Source organism: Ceratotherium simum, chromosome 1 (assembly GCF_057802395.1).
Source record: "Ceratotherium simum simum isolate JZ-2026a chromosome 1, ASM5780239v1, whole genome shotgun sequence".
In the NCBI taxonomy this organism is placed as follows: Eukaryota; Metazoa; Chordata; class Mammalia; order Perissodactyla; family Rhinocerotidae; genus Ceratotherium; species Ceratotherium simum.
Window position 1 is genome coordinate 87,107,709 of NC_141900.1, and position 27,971 is coordinate 87,135,679.

A 27,971-nucleotide genomic window follows, 5' to 3' on the forward strand; every position below is an offset into this window, starting at 1 on the left:
GTAATTTATTCTTAAAGGAGAAAGAAAACTATGCCTTATATTCCCTTCCACCCTACACCCGTGTCAGCCTCCCGCCCTACACCAACTGCCCACCGCACTTCTAGACTGTGATTCATGTTGGATAAGAGGACTGCCTTAAACTGCACAATTTCACCTCTGCTGCCCTTTACCCCTGGGGGATTCATAAACACAGAACTTAGAGCAGTGAATGTGGGGACAGGCTGGGCATGGACGAACATTATTTATTTTACCTGAGTGTAATTCTCAGGACAAGTTTTTTTATTATTATTAGTCCTTTCCATTTCGCTCCTGGAAATTTCAAAGCACTTTCTGAAACATCATTTTTTTTTTTATGTCAGTCATACATTTAGAAGTAAGGGGTTGGTGAGATTAACTGAAAGGCTAATGACTGTCTCTGAAGCACATGCTGTTGCTAGGGAACTCCAGCTCATCCTGCTCTCTAATCACTAGCATGTTACGTGCAAATCAAACTTCTCGGGGTGTTATTAAAATGAATGGCATTTGGTTAAAGGTGTTCTTGCTTCTGTTGTAGCATCCTGGATTATTATCGATTGCCTCACACCCACATATCTTGTTTTTCTAATTTGATTTCTGTATTTGCGTCACTGCCAGGGACAGGCAGGCTAGACCAGTCAGGTTCACTTCCTGTTTCTCAGAACTGGTTTATATTTGGTCTCGTATCACTGGCTGGTAAAACATTATCAAACTGATCCTCTTGGAAAGAAATCTGTGCTTTCCATGAAAACAAATTATTCCAATTAAATTCTTAATTCCCATGGAAAACGTCATCATTTGGGGAATAAAGTAGACCGCCAGTTGCCATTTGAGAAAACCATTCCTGAAAGGTAAAGCCTAGAAAAACCATCTTTATTTATTTTATTTTCTTAATAAAAATCATCTTTATTTCTTTTACCCAGAATCTTCATTCCTCAGCATTAGAACTAAAACAAACTCAAGTAGAGAGTAGATTTAAGTATGATATTTCTAAAATGAAGCTCAAAAATACACATTGAAGCTGAGGAAATCATTTAGACTAAATAAGGCATAGAACTGAATGGAATCCAGGCCGCAGGAGCACAAATAAGCTTGGGTTAGCACTGGGGCACTCAGAGAACAGAGTGTGATTACAAGGCTACACTGCAAAGAGGAGCCCATCACTCTGTGTGCTAACTGTCTCTTTTACCAATTCTTCTATGTCCCTGGACAAGACAGCCTTACTTTTTTTCAGTTCCTTCCTCTTTAAAACAAGGATATCACAAAGGCAATATCATAAAAATAAGCACTGTATAAATGATTAGGTGAGATCTGATGTAGTTAAGTTGTTTAGATGGAAAATAGTAGGGTGTATATGGCATTGAGGAAAGACCAGCTGACTGAAATTTAGGAAATTTGCTCCCACTTCTCCTACAGACTGAATGACCTTGGGCAAGCCATCGCAGGTCTTCTTGTTTCAGTTTTCTCATGGAAGCTTCACAAAAGCACTCGACTAAAGGATCTCTAAGGTTCCTTCCATTTACACAATTCTGTGATTAGATGAACTCGCTACATAAAAATTTCAATTTTAGCTGGATTTTGCAATGTTAAATTTTGTTACTGAAACTTTAACACCTATCCCTAGAGACCTTGGAGGAAATGATAATGGGAAATGATTTGCCGTTGATACATGATTTTTTAGTGTCACTTGCCAGATAATCAAATAAAATCCCAATGTACTTACTCTCTGCTTGCTTGGTGGTGGTGTGGAAGCAGCAAGATAAGAAGTAGAAAGGATATAAAGGTGTATAGAAAGATCTTTCAGTAATTTCAGATTTAGTTAACCCAAAGTACTTTGATGAGCAAAACAGTGGAATGATGAGGAGGAGCTATACAAGAAATAATCAACTGAATCTTCATGGAGCTAATAATCTATTTGCCTGTATTTTAATTAGTGATAGGCAAAAATATACCTAGGACAGATTTCTGAAATTTTCAAATTCAAGATGTTAAGAAGTAGCATGAAGAAATGTGAGATTTGTGCCAGAGAGAAAAGACCTGACTTTGAAACACAACTCTGCCACTCTTTTTCATTATTGACTGCCTGCTATATGTCAGGTGCTGTGCTAGCACTGGGAATACAAAGATAAATAAGACAGTCTGCCCCGAAGGACCTTATAGTGTAATGAGGAGACAGACGGGTACACAACTGATGACAGAGGAGTGCACAGTTGATCACACAACACTGAGATGATTTCAGCAGGGGAGGTCATTGGAGGGGTCCTGAACTACAGAAGATGAATTTGGAGAGGAGTTCTGAAGGATAAGTAGAAGTAATCCAGAGAAGTGGGCAGGTTAAAGAGAAATGTATTCCAGGCAAAGAAAGTACTATGTGTAAAGTCTTGGAGGTAAAAAGACGTGCTTAGAGAGTTGAAGGTAAAGGACAGTACCCAGCAAGTAGTAGATTCTCAGTAAATACATTGAATGAATGGCATGGCAGAAGTTCTGAAGGATACACCTGGAAAGATCAGCAATGTCTTGTATTGTGAAAGGTCTTGTGTGTCTTCCTAGGAAGTTTCAACTTATCCTAAGGCCGGTGGAGAATCACTGATGAATTTTAAAGAGCACAGTGAGGTGATCAAATGTCCATTTTAGAAAGACCATTCCAGTTTGGAGAATTTATTAGTGTGAGTAACACTGTAAGCAGGGAGGCTATTAGGAGGTTGTTTTAGCATTATAGGAAAGAAGTGATGGATGTCTAAACTAAGGCAGCAAGAATGGAAATGAAGAGAGGAGAAGGAGGCAAGAAATATTAAGGACGTAGAACCCAGTGAATTTTATTATTGATTATATCTGCAAGATTAAGGAATAGGAGGAGATTTATGGCTTAGGTAAATGGGAGGCTGGTGGTACCATTCACCAAGATGAGAACTTCATGAGGAAACATAAGTTGAGGAGGGGAGATAATTAATTTGAAACATGTTGAGTATGAAGTGTTCATGGGATATCAAAGTGAAGCTGTCTACTGTGTGATTGAACAAGAGAGTCTAGAACTCAGGACAGAGATCTATGTTGGAATCATCAGAATAAGTGATAGTTCATGGAAGTAGATGAAATCCCCAAGAGAAAAGGCATAGAGTAAGAAGAGAAGAGGACCCACTCTGGAACCTTATGAAAATGCCAAGATTTAAAAGATGAGTAAACAAAGATATAGGGGAAGAACATCCGGAGAGATGGGAGGGCCGGGAACAAGTAGTGTCAGAGAAACCAAGAGAGGAACTGTTAATAGAATTAAACGCTAGAGAAAGGTCAAGAAAAATGAGGACTGAAAGTCCTTGGATTTAGCAACAAGGAGGTCATTGTTGTGTTTGGCAAGAAAGAGTTTATTGGGATAATGGAGATAGTAACCAGATTGCAGTGGATTGAGTTGTGGAAGGGGGTAGAGGAGGTAGACAGAGGAAGTTCTTTTGGATAAGAAGGACTAAATGGCAAGTAGGAAAGGAATATAAAGGTATTGGGAAGAGAGTAAAATCAATGTCTGTGAGGTTAAGGCTGCATAGAGAAAGAACAAAATAATACAGTAATACAAAATTCTTGATTCTTTCAGCCTTCTCCTTCAAGTTAAATGGCATCACCATCCACCAATTCTCAAGCCAAAAAGCATGTAGACATTCATGACTCTATACTTTTCCTCAGTTCTCATGTCCAATCAGTGAGGAATTCAGGTCAACTCTACCTCCAAAACATTTCCAAAATGTATCTCTTTCTGTTTCCACTGCTACCACCCTAATACAAATATCATCTTCCGGGCTCCTGTAATAGCTTTCTAATTGGTTTTCCTGCTTCCACTCTCACCCCATTCTCCACAGCACAGCTAAAGTGACATAAGTCATGAAACATAGATCATGGTGCTTCTCTTGTTAGTCTTTCCATGTCTTGGGATTGCACTTGGAATAAAGTCCAGACTCATTTGCTGGCCTACAAAGCCTTCTGCAGCATCCCAGACCACCTCTTCAGTCTCCTCTCCCATCACTCTCTCCAGACTCCAATCACAGTGCCATTTTTCAATTCCTCAAACACACAGGATTTGCTCTTGTTTTAAAGGATTTACCCCAGATATTTCCTTTTCCTAGAATACTCTTTGGGTTGTTCTGATCTCTGTTTAAATGTAACCTCCTCAAAGAAGTCCTTCCTGACCACCTAGCCTAAGGTATTCTTCTCTGTCCACTTTGCCAACCATCCTATGTATTTTTTTCATAGTAGTGAAACTTTGTTACTATTTGTTTATATTCGTCTTGGTTCAGAACAGCTCTAAAATGTAAACCCCATGAGGATTCCTGGCACATAGTAGACACTTAAAAATGTTCATTGGATGTTTGTAGAAGGAAAAAGAGAGAAGCAATAGATTATTAGAAATCAGAGGCATCAAAGATCAGAGCCTGGTATGGTTGAGAAATGGCCAGTGATGATGGATTATTAGGCTTTTAAGATTCCAGAAGTGGAAGAGTTACTAGCTGTGTGACTCTGGACCTTCACATTCTCTGAGTTTCACTTTGTGGTTAATAATAATACGTGCCTCTCAGGACTCTTAGGAAAATTAAATGGAATAGTATAGGGATAGGTATAAGGCAGTCTTGTCAAGCTGTTATCAGGAAGTCAGTACTTCTGCAAATCAATTCATAACCTCTACATGTGAGTTCTTCATATGGGCTCCCCTATAATGGAGTTAACATTTGATGATTACTTATTATTAGGAGAAAAAAACTGGCTAAATTTTGACTGTTCAAAAAATACTAGTATACTCGAAAGAACCTGGAAATTAGATTAAGATGAAATCAAAGTACTCCTACAAATCAATAAGAAAAACATCAAAAACTCCAGAAAATTGGGCAAAGGGTATGACAAACAGATTGCTGTCAAGGAAATACAAATGGATCTTAAAAATCTGTAAAAATGCTCACTCTTTCTCATAACAGGAGATATGGAAATTACAACTGCAATGAGATACAGTTTTTACATATCAGGTTGACATAAAAAAATTTAATGCCCATATGAATGACAAAAATTTAATTGCATACTTGGTTGACCAGGCTGGGAAGCAGGTGCACTTTTACATTGTCAGTAGGAGTACAATTTGGTACAACCTCTGTGGAAGGCAATGTGGTAGTATTTACCAAATTTTTAAATGTACAAAGCCTTTAACCTAGCAATTTTTGTTTTATATATTTATCCAATAGATATACTCAGACATATATTGAAGAATGACACATCTAGGATATTTACCAAGTGCTATTTTATAGTAGTTAAAGACTGAAAACAGCCTACATGTCCATCAACAGAGAAGTAGTTAAATTAATTATGGTACTGTTATACAAGAGAATGGTAGGCAGCTGTTAAAAATTGTGAACAGTTCTAGGTAGACTGATGTGAAAAGATCTTCATGATACATTACTCAGTAAAAAAAAAAATTAAGATGAAGAACAACATGTGTATTTTGCTAGCATTGTGTTTCTTTTTCTTTAATGTCATTTTGTGTGTGTGTGAGGAAGATTAGCCCTGGCTAACATCTGTTGCCAATCATCTTCATTTTTTTTTGCTGAGGAAAGTTGGCCCTGGGCTAACATTCATGCCCATCTTCCTCTTCTTTATATGGGACGCCGCCACAGCGTGGCTTCACAAGTGGTGCATTGGTCCGCACCTGGGATCTGAACCTGTGAACCCCAGGCCGCCAAAGCACAGCACACCAACTTAACCACTACACCACTGGGCCAGCTCCCCACATTGTGTTTCTTTTTAAAGACTACTTACATTTATTTTTTTGTCTGAAAAACATTATCTGTGAGAAGATAAAATAGAGCCGGGCAAGAGCCAGAGTGGAGACACCAGTTGGGAAGGTATTTCAGATTCATGTGAGAGATGATGGTTTCCCGGACTAGGGTGGTGGCATGCACAGAGTAAGAGAGATGATCAGAGTCAAGAGTTATTTTAAAGAACTTGAGGACTGAATGGAAATGGTGGGTTATGGAGAGGGAAGTAGTGTCATAGTTGACTTGAGAGTCATGATGCATGAACAGAAGTGTGAGTTACCAAGATAGAGAATCCTGGGACAGTAATAAAACTGCAGGGGAAAATTTTACCTAGGTGCAGATGTCTATTGCACACTTGTGATATGGGTCTGAGGCTCAGAAGAGTTGCTGGAATTGGATTTATAAATTTGGGAGAAGATTGCCTAAAGAAGGTAGATAGAATCAAAGAAAAGCAGGCCTGGGACTAAACGCTCATCATTTAGAGATTGGATAGAAAAGAAGGAGCTGGCAATGAAGACCAAGAATCAGAAACCAGAAAAATAAAACCAGGAGATTATGGGGCCATAGAAACCAAGAGGAGAATATGTTAAGGAGGATCAGCTCACATTAAATGCTGTCCAAAGGTCCAGGAAGATCTTTAAAACTTTCTTCTCTCATAAGCCTTAAACTCCTTGAGAGTTGGGATTATTTTATTTATTTGTGTCCTCAGGGCTTGCCCTGTGTCTCACACATAATAAATGATCAGTAAACTTTTGTTAAATTGGAGAGAGACAGACATACAGAGACAGACAGACAGACAGAAAGACAATAGAATGTATCTTTGGGTCTCAAAAAATAAACAAATAAGACATATTCCCTTGAACTTGACTGCAACCCAAACTTGATCTTACGGAAAATAAGGAGGTTCTGCTCCCTTTGTTTCTCTCCTGAGCTAACATTGATTGTGCTCTCACAGTCCCACATTGTTGGGATGTTAAGTGCTTCCCAAAAACATTTTGATAACTAATATTCACCTGTGTCTGGTCATTCTGAGTCATTTTTGTCTTGTCATTTAGGTCCTGGGTGATGACAAAAAGAGCAATTTGCTTTTCCTCGTCTATCTGACTCCATCATACCACCTTGAATCAGTTGATGGAGTCTGGAGAATCCATTTTGGTGCCACTACAGTTCTGTAATACACTGTAACCACTCATAAGGATGCCCAGCCCCAGTTTCCCATCAAAGACAAAGAGGACTTGGCAGGAAGAGACTTATCACCTCTTAGAGAAACCACCAGCTTCTCAGTCTGTTATTGTATTTGTAGAAAGGTGCTACTGCTATCAGGAGAGAATGTAGAGAATACCAAAAGAGAAAAGGTTTTGACTTTGTCCGGAGAACATGAAACCTTCTACACAGCAGAAGAGACGTCATGACTTTTTGGTCCAGCGTCCTTGAATTAGAAACTAAAATAATAGATGTAGTTTAAACAATATTTAAAATGTTATGACATTCTGTTCTATTTAGTTAGACCAGGGATTAGCAAACTTTTCTGTAAAGAGCAAGATAAGAAATATTTTAATTTGTGGGCTGTACAGTTCTGTCCCATCTACTCAACTCTGCCATTATATTGTGAAAAGCTGTCACAGACAATAAGGAATTGAATGAGCGTGGCTGTGTTCCAATTAAACCTTATGGATGAATACTGAGATTTGAATTTCATATAATTTTTACATGTCATGAAATATTATTCTTCTTTTGATCTTTTTCAGCTACCTAAAAATGTGAAAACCATTCTTAGCTAATAGGCCATACAGAAACAGGGAGTGGGCCAGTGTTGGCCCGTGGACAGTAGTTTGGCAATCTCTGATTTAGACAAACATGAAGATCATATCATGAGAAAGATTTTCAGATTCGGACTTCTGAAGAAAATAATCTGTTTCATATATGCCCTTTTATTTTAACTTCTCAAATTTATTTGAGCATATAAACACATTTGCCTACATCTGACTTCTTTGGGAATAAAGTATGTCTTCTCAATTCTGTATTCATTTAACACTTTGCCCCTTCTCTTCCTTGTAACGAATGAATGTGCAGGAATGTAGTATTTTTATAGAGCAAACTGAAGAATTCTGACTACTGACTTTATAAACACCCAAACCAAGAGAGGACATAGTAATTCTTTTTTTTTTAAAGATTTTATTTATTTTATTTTTTGCCCCCAAAGCCCCAGTAGATAGTTGTATGTCATAGCTGCACACCCTTCTAGTTGCTGTATGTGGGACTCGGCCCCAGGATGGACAGAGAAGTGGTGCCTCAATGCGCACCCGGGATCAGAACCCGGGCTGCCAGCATCGCAGCGCGCGCACTTAACCACCAAGCCACAGGGCCGGCCCGGACATAGTAATTCTAATCACATTTTAAAACTACATTAATTTGTTCAGTAAGTACTTAGTAATATACTTCTTACATAGTGTGGTACTGAGTGTTATGGAGTTAGAGATAAAAGAGGATAGAAGGTAGATAGATACACAGGTAGATGAAAAATCTAGCAGCTGATAGGCGTCAGTGAGAATTGTTTGGATTTATCAGAGTATAAATGTAGTCGTTTAAAGGAACAGATAAGTGGTTAGACAAAACTAAGTTTGAATCCTGAGCTGTTTTGTGTCCCAGCTGTGTGACCTTGGGCTGATTATATAAACCATGTAAGCTTCAGTTTCCTCTTTTTAAAATGGGGATAATAAAAGACTGTACTTTCATGGATCATTTCTATAGTTTGTTAAAATGGGGATAATAATACCTACCTCTCAAGAGAATTAAATAAGACAGTGTGTGTAAATCAGCTAGCATGGTACCTGTACATGGTAAGTATTAGTAAATGGTAGCTGTTGTATTATGCCAATATGAAGGTCTATAACTTGTTCAAAAGACGCACACAATCAAAGGCAGAGCAGAGTAACCTGGTAAGTCAAGAACTTATATACACAAATGGAAACCCACAAACCTGAGGGTTGATGCCTGGTAGAGAACATTTGGGTGAAAATAAAAGCAGAAGTAACATTGTCACAGGAGCATACAATAAGGCACCTGGCCTGTTGTCTTGTCCTTGCCTCCCCTAGTAACCAGCTGCTGGATTGTCTAAGGAGCTCTACCTATAGGTCTAGCTCTCCAATCTCTCCAATACTTTGATGCCAGTTCTGTCTGGGGAGAAGTGGATCATCAGTATCAGCCCCAGCTTCTGGCTTCCTTACAGTCAGCTCAGCTGTGAGCCTCAGACCCCTGTAGATCCCTCCTATTATGCCTCCCATTCCTATGTTTGTCCGATTCTGGGCTTCTTCCTTGATTCCACATCTTCAGTCTTTGGTCATTCTGCTGTGTATCCCAGTCTCCCAGTAGATTTGGGGTCCTGTCCTGAACCCTGGCCTACTTTACCATGACTCTGTCATCTTGTTTAGCTTATCTCTGACCAGTCCTCTTCCTCAGAGGGCTGTCCTCAGCTGCCCTCACCCTTGCTGTGATCTACTTAAACTATGATACACATGTACCTTACCCTTCATGCTGGACTGCTTAGTATTAATAGCTTCCTGAACTTCACCTTGGTATGAGACAGCAGGTCTTGCACAGCCCAGCGGCCCTAAACCAAGCCAGCTTCTGTATTGACAGCCCATGTCCTGGGGAGTACTGCCCACCCCAGTCTTGGCTCATGCTCTCTCTCCACTGGCCGTGTGTTGTCAAGTGGTTCTAGCATGCCTTGTGATCCTGTTATGGCAACATCCATAATGCTTTCCCAATACAAATGAAAAAATTATTGCACAGGGGCATGATATATGGGTAATGGAGAACTTCAACATCTACTGACAAGCTCATTCTGCTGAAAAGTGAGCATCAAATAAAGTTGGTATTACTTAAATTTAAACTAATTGCTTATTGAAGAGGTACTATTCTATGTTTAATTCTAACCAGCTAAGAAGAATGTGTTGGTGGAGTGGAAGTGACAGATAACTTAAAATAAGTGACCACGGCATCCCTAAATTTGTAATAGCCAGAGAAGGCAATTCTGCACTCACTAACCTGACACAAGGAAGACTTGAGCAAGTTAAGAGAAAATATGGACACGAGGCTCTGTCTGGCCAGAAACTAGGAAAGAAAGCTCAAGAGGAGTAAAATGACTTGTAATGTGAATTCTTATAAAACTAGTGATTTCATTGAAGAAAAGGGAGCAACTAATAAAGATCAATGTGGCTGCTCAAGAAGTGTCTGATAAGCTCATGTTTTTAAAGGACAAGTACAAAAGGTCCGAGTAGGGGTATACAACCAGGTCTCATTCAAAAGAAGGGCTCAGACCTGTGAAGATAATGCCAGAGGGCTAACGTCCAGAGACAACTAGGGCCTGGGAAAAGTATTGAAGACAATTAATGGTTTTCTGTTCGTTTTTTGCTTATGTTTATAGCAAGAATAATGATGAAGAAGGAGCAGGGCTGTTGAATGGGGTAGACTGTCTAATGTTAATAGTTAACTGAAAAACAGAATCATTCAACTCGAGCATTTGCTAGATTCTAAGGCACAAGCTTTTTTCCCTTACATTTTTAATATTTCCAAAATCAGAATGTATCTTCAATAGATATGTTTAACATGGTAGTGCTTTTTGGGGAGGACTCTAAAAACAGTGATTAAGTGATGGTGCATCATACAATCAATTGGTCTTAGAATGGAGGAAATATGGAATTTTATTCACTTAGCTCTGTCGGTATCAATTGCACTCAGCAGATGAGGGGTCCACTTTGTGTCCTGAAAGTGGCAGAGCTGCCAGTGGCCACCAAAGTAGGAAAGGGTCGGAAAGCAGTTTGGTTTCAGAAGTGTGCTGCCCCATGGAGGGAGCAGGGGAGGGTGGGTGAGCGCCACTGAAGAAAGAAGAATAGCAAATACTAGAGAAGAGAGAGGAAAACTGTGGTCAAAACCTCTAAGAAGGGGTAAAAAGAGACCAAAGCCAAGTCACTGTACAGGTATGTCACATAGCGAGGAGGAATAATGTCTTAGTCGGTTCAAGCTGCCATAACAAATACCATAGACTGAGTGACTTAAACAAAAAATGTTTATTTCTCACAGTTTTGGAGGCTAGGAAGTCCACTATCAAGTTGCCAGCAGATTTGGTGTCTGGTGAGAGAACAATTCCCAGTTTGCAAACAACCACCTTCTTGCTGTATCCACCATGGAGAGAGATCATCTCTCTTGTGTCTCTTCTTATAAGGGCACTAATCCCATTCATGAGGGCTCCACCCTCATGACCTATTTACCTCCCAAAGGCCTCACCTCCAAATATCGTCAAATTGGGGATTAGGGCTTCAACATGTGAATTTGAGGGGGACACAAACATTCAGTCTATAGCAGATGGAGAGAGGGGATGTGTGTTGAAAAGACCAGGCATGGCCAAGATGCAGCAAGGGATGAAAGAACAGCTATGAAGATACTCAGGAACAATGTCTAAGATGGGGTCAGATGGATAATGGCTTGCCTGGGGCAGAACATTTTGAACTATGCCTGGTGCATAGTATGTGGGTACTACTGTGTCCTGTCTCTTCTGAATCACTGCTGTGATCTGTTTAAAGCCTGGTGCTCCAGGGTCCAACTTAGCTAGCTCCAGTTGACCCCATGGAAGCGTCCTCTGAAAAGATGTTTAGATCAAGATATAGGTCTGGTGTCACAAACCAGGAAAAGACATTGCAAAATGGTATAAGTAAGACCCTGAGTTAAAAACAAAAAGCAAGGAATGGTTCAAATAAGTAACCAGAGAACAAAGTAGCCAGGAGACAAAGACTTTACCAGAATAAATTCAGGAAAGAGTTGGAGCTGTGGTCTATTTCTACTGGGTCTATGGAACACATATTAAAGAAGAAATTTAGAGAACTTATAGATCAATTGGCTATGGAGGAAATTGTTTCAACCACGTGTGATCAGACCTTTAGAAACTGTGATGCACCCAGGTGATGCAGCTTGAATGTAAAGGGTTTAGCACCTAGGGAAGGGACCATGTCGTTTCATGATTTACCTCTAGCTTCTACCCTGTTAATAGTGATAAAACAAGTGAGTTTGCAAATGGCAGAGAATTTGTCACTTTCTGTTAAAAACAACAATCTTTATACTTAAAGATATAGTCCTTACCTTAGCTGTCTTCTCGCATGTGTCCCCCTTTCCCAGCTGCTCCTTCCTCTGAGACACCCATGTAGTTCAGGGAAAGCTGACTCCCCCTTTATCTCCAGGAGGTAGGGCACGTGGTCCAGGCTATGCCAATCAGTGAATTTCATCCCTTTGTCCCCACTGACTGATTCGGGTATGAGCATGTGACCTAAATCAGTCCAGTCAAAGAGAATGTCAGGACCTTTGCTGGGAATGCTACAACAAAGACACTTTCCTTCTGGAAGTGAATGCAGAAACATGTAACCCTGGGAGTTCTTGGCCATCATCTTGGGACCACAAGGGGAGAGTCTATTGAGAATGGAGCTGTCACCAAAGACGAAAGCAAAGAAATGAAGAGGGAACCATCAGGTCCTATCCACATTGTGTGACAAAACCTGGCCCTGAAGCTTTTGAACTTTTCACTTAGCGGAGCCAATAAATTCTGTTTTTTGTTTTAGCCAATTCGAGTTAGACTTTCTTGAAACCAGAGCTTCCTTTCTGTTTCAAAAGGATGGAACAAACCTGGCTAAGAAGGAATGGAATACATTTCAGATAAATTAAAGAGTTAAATGTGAAAAATAACCCATACAAGAGAAGTGATATGTGTTGAAAACATGAGAGTGGTATAAGCATTTCTTGATCTTAGGGCAGTAAGGGACCTTCACGAGCAAATAGTAAAGGTTTATGTTTCATACAAGAAATACATTTATATATTTGACTAGGTAAAACTTTTTGATTTATGGTGATAAAACAGTACCACAAACAAAATTAAAGGACAAATGAGAGATTCTAGAACTTTTGCATATACATATATATATATATATATACACACACACACGACAAAGGGTAGTGTTCTTAATATATTAAGAACTCTTAACGAACATAAAAAAGACATCTCAAAAGAAAATGAGTAGAGAATATGAAAAGGCAAGAAAAAAAAAAAGGAATTTAACTGGTCAATTAAAATGAAAAAGGTCCAGTCTTACTAGTAATTAAAGAAAAGCAAATTAAAGTAAAACCAGATGTCTTATGCCTAGCAAATTGTCAAGAACTTTAAAGTAATATCTTGCATGGATAAAGATGCAGAGAAATAAGCACCCTCATACAATATGGGGCATATAAATTGGTTTAAGCATTCTAGAAAGCAATTTGGCATTGTGTATAAAAAACTCAACATAAGCAAACCATTTAACATAGTAACTTCATTTTTAAGACTTTATCCTAAGAAAATAACCAGAGACACTCACAAAATTTAATGTAGAAGAATATTTAGTACAGCCTTCTTTATATTGAACACTTGGAGATAACCTAAGTGTCCAAAAAGAAGTATTGCATAAATTGTAATGTATTCCTATGATGAAATCTGTGTATCCAGCAAAAAGCAGATTATGAAAGGTGTCGTGACATCAGAAAATGTTGGTCATTTATTTTTAAATATATTTGCTCAGAAGAAAAGAATAGACAGTTACACAGAAAAATATTAATAGTGGTAATATCTTGGTAGTGGAATTACAATTGATTTTCTTTTTTGTGATTTCTATACATTCTAAATCCACCTCAATAAACATGTATTGCTCTTTCACTCAGGATTAAAGAGAAATTTAAGATAAAATAGGAGCCCAAGAATGATGAGAATAAGTGAATGATGAGAGAGTAAGAGAGAACCTCACATCTTTAAATGAGATTCAAGCTTTCTGATCCATATAAACTACATCCCAGGATACAAAAAGAACTTCCAGATATGATCATGGACATGCTAGGAGGAACCACTGAAGATGGGAGAAGTACCATATGCCTGGAGATAAGCAAGCATCCCAACTTTTAAAAAGGGAAAAGGTGGGTTCCAGAACCTACAGACAGATAAGTTTAGTTTGCCTAGAAAAAGAAAATTGCCACCTACAGGAGCCAGCACAGGTTCACTTACATCCTTCCAGACAACTCTTGTTTTCCTGGTCCCCCATACGCTTTTCATCAGGACCTCAGAGATAGGTATTATTATTTTCTCCATTACACAGAAGTCAAGCCTGAGGCCAGAGATGCCAAGTGATTTGCCCAACATCCTGTAGCTAGTTTTAAATGAGGTTACTAATCTGGAAGATTAGAGGCATATTTGTTGTTCCTGGCATTGAACAGAGGTTTTCATGGGATCCTGGTGCACAATATAATGGGACATGGGACAGAAGGTTATACAGTATTATTAGTAGATGAAATAATTATACGCAAAAGTGTGGATTAATAGAACATTGTTTGGCTGGAGATTCCTAAGTGGTAATAATAATACTTACCACTTATTATGTGCAAGGTTCTGTCCAAAAGTACTTTCCATCTATCATCTCAGTTAATCTCCCTCAACAGCCAGAGAAACAGGAACTATTGTCATACCCATTTTGCAGATGAGGAAACCAAGGTTCAGGATGGTTAATGAACTTGCTTCTGAATTGACAGCTAGGAAGTAGAGGAGCTGGGATTCAGTCACAGAAAGTCTGGTTTCAGAGCCCATAGGTTTAACTATTATACTAAAGTGTATTCTTTTGGTCCTTGGCTCCTGCTCTGCTCAACTTTTTTTTTTTTATTAAAAGGAAGAGTATTAATCTCGAGTTACAACTTAAAAGGCATACTTCTGCTAAGAATACAAAGCTGAGAAAATGAAAGAAAAAGAAGGCAAGAAAACTAATATTTATTGAGTTCTTTAATATATTAGGTATTGTACTGCCCTCAGAACCATTTTGCAATGTAGATATGGTTACCCTTATTTTCACTGATAAGCTTGAGACTGAGAGAGATCATGACACAACCAAGGTCACTGGGCTACACAACAGAACCAGAATTCCAATCTAGATCTGTCTTACACATAAGCCCTTGCTTCTTTTTTACGACTAGCTAATAAAAACCAAATGTAAAAATATTTAGTGGGAAAAAATGTAAAATCGTGCAATTGGCTTTAAAAAGTCAAATGTATAAATATGAGATTTGGGAGACCTAGTTTAGCAACATTTCAGGGGCAAAAGATCTCAGGATTTGGGTTGATTGTGAAGTACCCTGAGTCAGCAGTGTGACTGTCAGAACAATCAATCTCAGGTGGCATTAGCAGAAGAACTGAGTCTGGAAAAGGGAGAGAATGCTCCAACTGGTTTGTGCACTGCTCCTCTGCTTATACCAGATGAGGAGAGCTGTGATTAATTCTGAGTGCCACATTTTAAAGGGGACAGACTGGGCTCCGGATGTCCAGAGGAGAGCAACCAGCTGGTAGCAAAATATATACATACATATATGCTTACGTGCATGTATATATACATAAAGATTGGATTATTTCACAAAAGTTAAACGTGTGAGAAAACTCGGGTGGTAGCTGAAAACCATTATCAGTTAGCTGAAGGGCTGCTAAATGGAAGAAATTCTTCTCGTATTGCGTGTAGCTCCAGAGGACAGAGAGCTGTGGTTGGAAGAAGGCATATTTTGGCCCATAAATGAAAAACCAAAACATGACCATGTCTTGCATATCTTTTTAGGCACTGAAATGCCAAGCCCAATGCTTTAGACATAGCAGGCATTCAACAAATACATGTCAAAGTGAATTAGATTTTCAATTGCTGTTCAAAAAAACAACCAGGTTGTCTTGTGGGGTAGGAAGCTCATGAGAGATATTTGAGCAGAAGCTGGCTGGCTACCTGCTATACTAAAGACTTCCATCCCATAAAAAAAAAAAAAAAAAATTCCTACACCTTGCCCAATGCTACCTTCTTGCCAGCCATTTCCTCCTTCCTTCACAGCTGAACTTCAAGAGGAGTCTTGACTCAATCCATTCCAATCTGACTTTTAACTCTCTAGAAACTGTGCTCATCAGATCTAACAACTAAACCTAATCTTATCACTCATCCTACCCCAGGGAGAACTGTTGAGCATTTCCTTTTTGAAGGTCTCGTCTCCCTTTACTTGCAAACCTCATTCTGTCCTGTTCTCACGCTACCTCTCCAACTGCTCCTTCCCACTCTCCTCCCCTGGCGTCTCCTCCTCTGATAGCTGCCTGCATGCTTTTTTTGGGAGGGTCCTGTTCTTGGCTCTCTTCTCACTATTTGCCCTCTTCAGGACATCCCATCAATCCTAAGGACTTAGCTACCTCAGCCACTGACTTCTGAACCTATATATTCAGTCCAAACTTCTCTCCTGATCTGCACACCCATCTTTCATTCAACACTGGATGTCCTACGATCACTGCAAACTTAGCATGCTACTCATCATCCCCTCCACACCTGCTCTCTTTCCCCTGTTTAGCTTAGTTAACGTCATTACACTTCAACCTTGGCCTCTCTCCCCTATGCTCATAGCCCTATCTAATCAATAACTATGTCCTCAGTGCTACTTCTAAATCTCCCTTGGATTTGTCATTGCTTTTCATCCCACTGCTGCTATGATGATTCAGACCATAATCTCTTCCTTAGACTATTACAGTGACCTTCTATTGGCTTTCCTGACTCCAGTCTCCCCTTACTCTAGCTCAGGCTTCATCCAGCCACTGAAATTTTATTTATTTTTTTAATATGAATCTTCATATTTCTCCTCTATTTAAGAACCTGATAATTACTTATTATCTTCAGTATAAAGTTCAAATTCCTTAGCTGCAAATCACGGTTCTTCTCAATATGGCTACCACCTACCTTACCTGTGATTTTTACCCTACACCAGACTTTCCTCTTTTCTCTAAACACAATTTGCCTTTTCCTACCTTTGTGCCTTTTCTCATCCTGTTCTCCTAAGGATCTTCTCCTTTCTGGGAAAAGGAATCCTCTTCAGCTTCTAAGTCGGACGTCAGGCAGGAGATATGCTATCTAATGCAATAAACTGGACAGACCATTGTAGAGGACCAAGTCCAAGGGAGGTCCCAGCACTCAGAAATCAGGAAGGACCCAGCAAAAGAGACTGAGAAGGAACAGACAATGAGGTAGGAGGAAAGCCAATGTGGTGTGATGGAAGCCAAGTGAGGAAAATGTTTCAACAAAAAGGGACTGATCATGGGTGCCAAGAAGCTGCTGAGAGGGCAGTAAGATGAGGATGGACAATTGACCATTGGATTTGACAACAGAGAGATCATTGCAACCTTCATTGTGAGTGTTTTCAGTGGAATGATGGAGGACAAAAGGCAGATTGGATTGACTTTAAGAGGTAGTTAGAAATGAGGAAACTGGTGTTCATTGAGTGGGTGAAGTATTGGATGATGTCTTAGAGAGGATTCCATAATTGATCAGGCATCAAAATAGATGAGTTATTTTGAGCCTCCGAAAAATTTCCAAATAGAAACAAAGACGTGATTTGATGGTGCAAAGGTTTTCTTAAGAGACAAAAGAATTCAGATAGGATTGCTGAGGCAGTAGGGTTAGTCTAGGGAAGGTTCTGTATGAGTTTGGTAGTGGTTGCATTTTATCTACTGCTGACCTGGTTCATAAAGGCTTTCATGTAGGACTTCTCAGAGGCTTCAGGGAAGAGCTGTCCCTGTGGGGTGCTCAGAGAAGTCTTTAAGTCTGGCTCTCATTATGTGGGAGGCTACGCAGCACCAAGTCTGAATGGTTGGGAAGGGGTGAACAGGAAAAACCTGACCTATCTAACATAGGCCATTTGAAAATGCTGTATTTGCAAGTGTTTCTGTATAAAAATTTTATGCTGAAATAACAATGGTGATGGGCTAAGTGATCATCTATATTTGATGAGTAGGTAGGCTGCTCTTAGCTGTCACCCCCTGGAATGTAACAGTAATGAAATATGGAGAATACAGACCTTGGGTAGACCAGACCCAAGCTTTGATTTCGTGCTGTACCCTATGTGACATTCCTCAAATAGACTCTCAAAAGGTGCTTTGGTACAGGTCCCATGTAGAATGTGTTTTCACTTACATGACTGAGGACAGATAACCCAGAGACCACACATTTCCATTTATAGAATTAATTATGGTGACATCCAGGTCCTGGATTGTAAAATAGAACCAGCCATAGAATATTTGAAGAACCTCCTGTCACATCATGTTTCCTGTGGTTCCCCAAAGGCATTGGGTGCTCTTATTAGTCTGTCTGTGCCTTTGCCTGGGCTGCGACCTCTGCCTGGGTACCCAAATCCCCTTCTTCCTGGCATGCTTAGATCTAGGCACGCCTTCTCTAGGTGGCCTTTCTCACTATCTCAGACAGGGACCAATGCCGTCTCTGTGCTCTCCAAACCATTTTCCCTTATGACTCCATCTCCACACCTACAAAACTGAACTACAGTTGTTAACTCTTCTGGCTCCTTCACTGGGTTGTGAGTTTCCTGAAGTCAGTGATTTTGTCTTCTTGTTTTTATGTTTGGCATCCAGAATAGTGTTTATACATTTTGAGCACACAGTCAATGTTTGTTGAATAGATGCATGAGTGCTTGAGAGTGTGAATGAATGGATGAGTGAGTGAATGAATACATGAAAAGATCAGAAAAATGTTACCCCCTAAAGGGAAGTGAATATAAGCATAAAAGTGTCAATGACTTTACATATATGCAGAATTTGTGCATGTAAGGCTACTTTCCAAATCCAATGGAGATGACAAGATGACTGCAGCATAATGCATGTGAAGAGGAGAGTGATACACACAATCGACTCCCAATACATGCGGCATAGGATGGTGAGAACTTTGCCGATTAAAATCAGAGCTGGGTAGTAGGAATTGACTGGTTTTGATCTAGATTTGTGAGAGAGATTTGATCTGTGGAATACATGAACATTTTGGTGTTTGTAATTTCTTTTTTTTTTTTTTTTTTTTTTTTTTTTTTAAAGATTTTATTTATTTTTTGCCCCCAAAGCCCCAGTAGATAGTTGTATGTCACAGCTGCACACCCTTCTAGTTGCTGTATGTGGGACTCGGCCTCAGGATGGACAGAGAAGTGGTGCCTCGATGCACACCCGGGATCCGAACCCGGGCCGCCAGCATCGCAGCGCACGCACTTAACCACCAAGCCACAGGGCCGGCCTGTAATTTCTTTTAAGGAAAGTATTTTTCATTTTAAAATTTAAGAGCAAGGTACACCTTAATAAACAGGTTTATCTAAAGCATAGCTTCATTGTAAAAAAAAAAAGAAAAACAAACCAGCTATTACACCTCTAAAATGGAAGTTACTTTGCACCAGTCATTTCTTTCCCACATACTACCTTGGTTTCCTTCATGCATAATTTGTAAAATGATAATAGCCCTTACTAGTATTTACATTATAAAAGTGTTGTTACTGTAAATTAGATAGTATAAAGTAGGTTCTGATGTCTTCTTTGAAAGACAAGCACTGTACACAAATGAGGTATTATTATTTAGTTTTTCCTTTTCAGTCTCATTAAATGAGAATTAGATGAAAACTCTGCTTTAAGCAATATGCAGTGGGTAAATTATTATTGACTTGAGTGAAAGGAAAAAAAAGTCTTCAGCCGAAAACTCAGTCTGTGCAGCTTAGCTAGTCTGTGCACCAGGCGAAAATATTGTATTTCTCTGTGATGTTTCTCACTGTTCTTTATCTCCTCTCTGTGCTGTAACCACAAACTGAAGACAGTTAAGCCTCTCATTTCAGTCATAGTGTGCATTTTAGAGAACGTAAATATCCTGGAACGATTACAATTTAGAAATAATGTTTCAACTAATCAAGCCATACAGCTAGTTTTGTTATTGATTTACGGCCAAACTGAACGTGTCGAGTCTTCACTTCAACTCCGGGTTCTTAGGCTGAGGATAGCTACCACTGCAACCTTTTCAGGTTAGTTCCTGCCAATGCCCCCATGCTCCCTATTAGCACCACCCAGGCCAGGGCTTTCCTATCTTCTTCTTGGAATACAGAGTTATGGTGGCAGTAAAGGGGGTTATGGAAATAAGTTTTGGGAATTGTGAATATCAGAAACTTCACTTCGTATCATGAAGGCATGAGAACTGAAACAGCATAGTGGAAGGATTCGGATCATAGAGCTGGTGGTGATATACCTACCTGTCCAGCACCATTGTGCCTGGCCTCTGTGTGTGCATAACAGCTTCAGCCCATTTCTAGTTCTTGGTCCCTGCTCTTGGACTGCCCCCTTCCCCTCCCCTCTCATCCTAACCCCTTACAGCGTTCCTCCATTATATCTTGGCTCACCTTCACTCCCTAGGACCAACCTTCAGCATTGCTTGCAGTTGTGGTCATCTGTTTTCCACCTGACCCATTTATTTTGGCTTCTGGATTTTGCTCTCAGAGAGGACCCCTGCATGGATAACTGCCTGGCCAGCTGTGGGGCCAGCTGCCTGCTCCAGACTCCAAGGTGACAAAACTCCTCTCCCTCCCACTGACTGGTCCCAAAACATGAGTTATGACAATAGGTGAGCAATAATGACAGTGTGACAATTCTCTCTGACCAGATTTTTACTTATAAAGGTTATTTCACTGCTAGGCTTCTCAGAAAGGTGAGCTGCTCAGGTGTACATTCGTGCACCACAGTGGGCCTTGGGTGCAGGAAGCCCCTTCCCCAGAGGCCTAGTGAAGGGGCGGGTGCAGAAGTGTTAGGAGGAGAGCACAAAAGGCAGTTTTAGCCACATCCAGCATTGGCTGTGGGACCACTGTCCAACTCACAGGCCATGCCTACCAAGACCATTGCCGTGTAGTCAACTGGACTAATGTAAAGATAACGAGAGAGCCTTCATTGTGGCCTCATTTCCCTGGGACCACTGTCCAACTCACAGGCCATGCCTACCAAGAGCATTGCCGTGTAGTCAACTGGACTAATGTAAAGATAATGAGGGAGCTTCATTGTGGCCCCATTTCCCTATCTTTGGGAGGAAAATCTAGGGATTCTATCTTCCAATTTTAAGGCAAACTTTTCGAAACAGTTGTCTACATGCATTGGTTCTCTTTATTCCTCAACTCACTGTTACCTGGCTTCTGCCTCCACTGACCTTGTCTTGCTCACCTGCTCCAGGATCTCCTTGGTGCTCATCCTGTGTGAGCTTCTCACAGTCCTTTTCTTACTTGATTTCTTGACAGAGTTTGCCTTTGTTGACCACAACCTACTTGTTGAAACGTACTTTTCCCTTGTGCTCAGTGATACCTCACACTCCTTGTTTCCCCTCCTATCCCTCTAGCTGCACCTTCTCACTCTCCTTTTGAGGGATCCTTTCTCTGCCCATCCTTTAAGCTTTGGTGGTCCTCTGGGTTCTCTCCTGGGCCCTTTTCTCTTCCCCGACACTCTCTCAGGATATCTCTTTCATCCCTGTGGATTCAATTGTTGTCTGTCATGTTCTGATGACTCCTAAACTGTATCCTCAGACTTCTAGATCAAACTGCCTACTGCTACCCTGCGAATGTTTCCCAGGCATCACACACCAAACACGACCAAGGCTAACCTCGTCCTGTCGTCCCCCAATCTCCTCTGTGTTGTGTTTGTATTTTTGTTGTCCTTGTGAGTGACATCACTGCCCGCCTAGTTGTTCAAGACAAAAATCTGAGCAGCAGTCTTGACTTCTCCCCCTTCAAAACTCCAACATTCAAGCAATCACAAATTTCAGTAGATTCTATCTACTCTATGACATAGCTTGTAAGGCTCTGAACAATTTGGTCCCACTTCTCTTTCCAGTCTCATCTCTGACCACTCTGCTTCAGCTATGATGAGCTATTTTCATTGCTCAGATACTCAGCATGCCCAGTTACCTCCAAAACTTGCATCTGCTGTGCCCTCCACCTGAAGCAGACTTGACCCACCTCCTTATTTGACTAACTCTTTCACACCTTGTAAGTCTCCCTATAGAAGTCACTAACTTCCACTTCTCCCAAAGTCTGGGTTAAGTGACTTGCTAGGGCCCTTGGTACTTTTCTCTTCATAACACGCTGCTTTATCAGAGCTGCCTTTCCTGTTTCTATCCAGCCCTCTACTGTAAGGTCTACTGTAAAGTCCCTGTAAGGAGGGATCGTATTTATCCTACTCACCTTTGTATTCCTAGCACCAACAAAGTATTTGGTACAAAATAGATGCTCAATGAATGAATGAATGAATATAAATGTTGAAAGTCTCATTGTGAGAATATAAAATAAATTTCCAATCAGAAGATTCAATTAGAATTTTAGTAAACAAAGATTTATCAAGCCCCTCAAACATCAAAGGGATTTGAAGATTATCTAAAACCATTTATCAACATTAGGATCATGAGCAGAGAGTAGTTAATAGAGGTAGATTTCAAATCTGTCCCTTATGGGCTTCTTTTCCAGAGTTCAATATCCAGACTCTCTGAGCCGTGGTTTGGGGTCATCCAAGCATTCCATCCTCCAGACTTTCCATAAACTATTGGATTCATAACCCACTCCATACTTGAGAACATGGGGATTGGAATAAGGTAAGTGTTAGCTTTTCTGCTTTTTCCTCTATTATTTGATTTTCAACCATATACCATACTTTTAGAGCAATAATTTTTAAATTCTCCTCTCTGACGTCTTCATCAGGAAGTGTGACTGGGTTCCCTGCTAGTTCAGGTGGTCTCACAATGATTGGATATCCTATGAAGATGAAGAAATGTTGTGAAGTCTCTTGAGGACTTATGTCTTTTCAAATTTTCTTTTGTGTTTCATGACTATTTAAACTCTTCATTATTGTTCTATCAATTTTTTCCTAATATGACTCCACCTAGAGAAAAGTGAGTTTTGAGAAATAAGAAAGACTTGTTGCCGTCTCTGGGCCTCCTTTTGAGCCAGATGCATACGAAAAATGCAGGGCATGAGCAGTGCAATCAAACTTCAGCAACAACTCTGCTTTAGCCATACTGCCTATGAACAACCCTCCACTCCATACCTACTGTCAACCTTTCTAGCCCCTTACCTGCTTTAGTTTTTCATTTAAAAATTTAGTATTGTTTATTTATCTTATTTGTTTATTATCTATCTCCTCTACTAGAGTGTAAACTTCATGAGGGCAGGGCTTTTGTTTTGTTCTCCACTATAGGCTCAGCACTTGGAATAGTAACTGGTACTTGATAGGCACTCAATAAATGTTTGTTGATTGAATGAATGATGTCTTCAAAAAAATTTTTTAAGAGGCTGATACATACCCAGGGCTCTGGGGATCTAATGCAAGTCTGGTTTGTAGCCTTGTCCCCTTAATACTTTCATTGATGACTAAGATGATAACATTGACAGCATACTGAAGAAATTAACAGATGACACGCAACTAGAAAGAATAACAAATAAGTTAGATAATACAATCAGGATTCCCCTCCCCCCCGCAATCTTGACAAAATGTAATAATGAATCATATCTAACAATAAAAAGTTTAATGGGGACAAATATAAAGTACTCAGAGATCCCAAAATTCAATTGTACCAGTACAGGTTGGGGGCGAGATGGCTTACAATTGCTCACGTAGGAAGATTTAGAGTCTCCTGTTAATTGTGAATAGATGATGAGTCAACACAGTGTGATGTAACATCCAAAAAACATCAATCTTTTGTTGTATTAATAGAAATATAGCATTCAAATGGGGGGGGAAGTAGTTCTCTAGTACTCACCGGCGATCAGACCACATTTGTTCTGTTTTATGAATTCTGATCTTTAGCCTTTAAAAGAGACAATGATTAAAAAAAGATCATTCAAGAAGAGTAAAAAGGATAATAAAGGACCTGGTAATCAGTGTCATATCAGAAATGACACGGGGATCTAACATTGTATGTGGGTGTGTGAGGAGGAGGGCGATAGCTAGCATATGTAGTTACCTTCCAAAGTTAGAGGGGCTGTCCTGCAGAGGAGAGATTAGATTTCTTCTGGGTAATCCCAAATAACAGATTGAGGACCCCTGAGTGGAAGATGTAAGCATGTGTATTATAACCCACTAGAAGTTATCAACCATTAGATTTGCTCAGCAATCAAGTGGACAACTGCTGGAGGTTGTAGGTTCCCTGATCCTGGTATATCCAAGCGGAAGCTGGGCGTTCATGCCCCATTTACTGAATACATTTGTGATGGAAGTTCAGACACTGGGGTGAGGGATTTGGTTAATCACAATAGCAAACACATATTGAGTGCTTACTATATGGCAGGTACCATAGTAAGTGATTAATGTGAGTTGTTATTTTTAATACTCACAATGATCCTACCAGCTCCATCTTAAAAGTGAGAAAAAGGAGATTTAGAGGGGTTAAGTAACTTGCCCGAGGTCTTACACCGTGTACAAAGCAGAGCAAGGATTTGAACTCAGGCAGTCAGATCCCTGACCTTAATTATTATTCTAGAGGGATTTCCACTTCTAGAAAACCATTCTTTCCCACCCTGAGATTCTATCACTCTAATGAAGTAATCAAACCAAGGAGCTTATTATCTCCAGTCGTTAATGATTATATAGTAAATAGATTCTTTCAACATGGTGTGCAGGGACTAAACTAGCCTGGGCATTTGCCACTTGTGGTGCGTATATGGAGCCCAGCGTAGGACCTGGCACACAATAGGTGCTCAATAATTATTTATTAAGTGAAAAGAATGAGTGAATGCAACCACACAAGATTGGCTGCATTCAAAACGACAGAATCTCAATATATCGTGCCCGAGGAAAAACAAGCAGATTTTTGGGTGGTCTACTGAGGACATTTGGCAAAAAGTGACAATCCATCATTCCCAGCAAAGGCTTTGAGAATTCCTGGATTTGTTTGGATAATATTCATTTAAACAAATATTTATTGAGTACCTGTCCTGTGCCAGGTATGTCCAACGTGCTGAGGGTGCAGAGGTGAATCACAGGATGCACTGTTAGTGGGGGAGATGGACAGGTAAGCAAATTCTTATGATACAATGTGACAAGTGCTGTAGCAGGTGTGTGTGTGTGTGTGTGTGTGTGTCATGAGTGTACATATGTGTTTTAAGTATTAAAGAAGCACAGAGCAGAAAGGAACTAACTCTAGTTGGTTGAAGGAGTTGTATAACACTTGATTATGTTTTTAAAATGACTGCCACGTACATTGTATGAGTTTAGTTGGTCTTCATAAGGACCATGTGATGTTATAAGGAAGATGAAATAGAGTCTCACAGAGGTTAGGTGAGTTCCCCAAGGTCATGCAGCTAATAATATTGATTGCTGACATTTATCGAGCAGTTAGGTTACGTGAGGCTCTGTTCTAAGCCTTCTTAGGACATTTAATCCTCACAACAACTCTATGAGGTCATTATTGATATCATCGCCATTTTACAAATGAGAAAACTGAGGCACAAGATTTAAATAACTTGCCTGGAGTCACATAGCTGGAAAGTGGAAAAAACAGGATTCGCACCTACACATTCTGGCTTTAGCAGCACACATTTACCCACTGCACTAAATTGCCTTTAATTGGTCCCCCGAAGAGCTGGAACTCACCCTTGGATTCTACTCCAAGTTCAACTTTCTTTCAAGTGACCTTGCTCTTGAGCAATATTATATCCAAATGAAAAGAAATAGTGTGTCTGTGGATGCAAGGAGGGGTTGTGTAGGTCAGGCATCCATGAAAGTGTTCTGGGAGAAGTATGGTAAAACGTAGAATATGTATTAACACGACTACTGACAAGCATCTTGGTACAAGCTTTAGATTTTCTATGTTCTAGGTATGCGAGGTTTTTCAGAGCAGCCAGAATTTGGCCTGTTGTCCTCTAGATCAGCAGACTGGGCTCTAGAAACTAAGATTTGTTTCTCAGAGAAACAAACCACCAACACTTACCCTACAATCTTTTAAAAGCTAGTTTAAATTTTTTTGAAAGAAGACAACAAGATGTAAAACACTAAGAATGAAAGGAGTTAAATTCAATACCTTATATATAAGCAAGAATGGAGATACAGAAAAGGAGAAATGAAGCACGTAATTGCTTAAATTGTCCAAGCGGTTTCTCTATAATAAAAATTCTTGGGTTGAAAAATAGCTCATTCCAATATTATTGTGCCTTAATAATTAAGTTGGGTTGGCTCTGTGGCAAATCTGAGAAAGAATTGGTTATTAAAATTAATGAAGTAGCTTACCCTTCCCTCAGTAATTACTACTTCAGCTAATATGGATATGACCTATGTGACGGAATCTGCTGCATTTTAAAGATGTCCATCTCCCATACTTTTTGGAGATACAGTCATATTAAAAACAGCTGCAGGCTGGGATTTCTGTGGTAGGCGAAGTGGCAGAAAAGGTCAATGTTCTTCAGCATTCTTTCCTTCAAAGCAGGTGGGGTTTTTTGGTTTTGTTGGTTTTTAGTATTTTGTTTTGTCATTTACGGAGACTTAGTAGATTCAACTGATTATCTTGGCCTTCATGTTTACAGATTTCTGTTTTCTTGGCTTCAGGTCCTTGGAAACATTTGTTTTGATGGTGGCAGGAGAGTTAGTCATGTTTTATTTTTGTCGTTCCTATTTATTTTTAAGATCCTTTAGTTCAAGTCCACTTACAAGGTGTTGTGTAACCTATATTTATGTCTCCACAAATAAAATATTCCTAGTAGTAACTTCTAGTGCAACCTTATAGGAATAGTTAATAATTTGAGGCCCATCAGATTCTGTAGTATTAGTAGGTGGAATAAGGGTATGCTTTGGAAAATTATGTTGGAAATTTATAGTTGTATTTAGCATTTAACATGTGAAATTTCAAGTTTCTTAGATCAATTCTGAGTTACCAAGCAGCCAGATTCTGATAGACATATTTTCCTTTTTCATTACTGAGTCAACAGAAGTTGGAAACTTCTTCTTTCACATATTCCATTCTTTAACTAAGCCTGGAGGTAAATTGCTTTAAAAAACCATACCCCAAACAAGCAGTTTTACATGAAGTTATGAGTAAATGAATGAATAGAGTGGGCTCTGCTGGCGTTTGGGATGTACGTGTAATTAGAACCCTCAGTATTTCAAACATATAATTTACTAACATTGAGGTTTTAAATTCTTAACTTTAAGCCCATTGGGTTGAAACAAGTGACCCTTGTTGGAAATATGTCAACAATCAACTTTCTCAGGTTGACCTTTAGTTTGTTGGCCACCAAATCAAAACGATGTTTATTCCCATGCTTAAAAATGTCTGAACCTTCTTAAACTTGTTAAAAGATCAAGGCAGAAAGTTACCACTGCTTTGCTACTGTGAAGAACAGATTGCCCTCTCCCTTCTCCTTGATGCTTGTTAGTTGGTTTCTTCACAAGGGATGCTCCATCTCAGCTGGCTCCATCTTTGCTGTGATATGAAGCATGGTGCACCTCCCGCACATCTTCCAGTGTGGGGGAGGCAGAGAACCCTCTTTTTACAATGAGACAGAGGAAGATCAGCCTTTGACCTGACTTGACATACTTTCTAGTACAAGGCTCCGTACTAGGCACCAGGAACTGCTACAAATGCTCTCAATCATCATTGTTCATAACTTAAAAGTGGTAACACAGGTTTGTTATCAGCTAGATTACTTCATGACCTTGAGCTAGCAACTTAACTTCTCTTCAAAATAACTATTTCACAGGGTTATTGTAGTAAATAATTGAGATCATATATGAAAATCCTTAGCACAAAGCCTGGCACATAGTTGCAAGCGTAGATTGAATTTATGTGAAGCCTGTAATAATCCATGGAACCTCAAATGGACAAATGAACCCAAATCAACATTATCTGCCTCTAGCCATTTGTCAAATCAGAAAATTTCATTTCCAAATCAATAACTACATCTATCAATGACTTTGCTTTAAAGTCTACATCCAGAACAAAATGTTACTTTAATGATAATCTGTTATGTATTTCATGACAGGAGCTGACTATGTTTCATTGGGAGAACAGAAGGAAGAAGGAAAATTAGATAAATGAAAAGTCTTTATTTCAAAATAAATGAAGAAGGGACAGTTACCTGATTATAAAACATTCAGATGATAATATAATTACAAAACATACTTGTTTTTATAAGTTGGTTTAACAATTTTTTTCTGATCTTGAAGGACTAATTTTCTCGTAATGGAATGACAAACCCTGCATACCTCATACTAACTATTCATATGCTAAAAATGCCCATTAACTATCTTCTTTAATTACATCCAGTGTCGTGGCC

General features: G+C 39.6%; 1 protein-coding gene across 2 annotated transcripts in view; it reads left to right on the plus strand.

Annotated features, from left to right (window-relative positions):
* The window catches only part of MKLN1 (muskelin 1), a 311,196-nt gene that overhangs the window by 666 nt on the left and 282,559 nt on the right, over positions 1-27,971 (plus strand). The window contains exons 2-3 of one of the 2 annotated variants that reach the window (XM_087430799.1): positions 20,089-20,238; positions 22,176-22,300. In XM_087430799.1, coding sequence (XP_087286925.1) covers positions 22,284-22,300 — 17 coding nt within the window. In that variant the 5' untranslated portion in view covers positions 20,089-20,238; positions 22,176-22,283. The remainder of the gene's footprint in view (positions 1-20,088; positions 20,239-22,175; positions 22,301-27,971) is intronic. The other variant, XM_004430757.3, reaches the window with a different exon arrangement.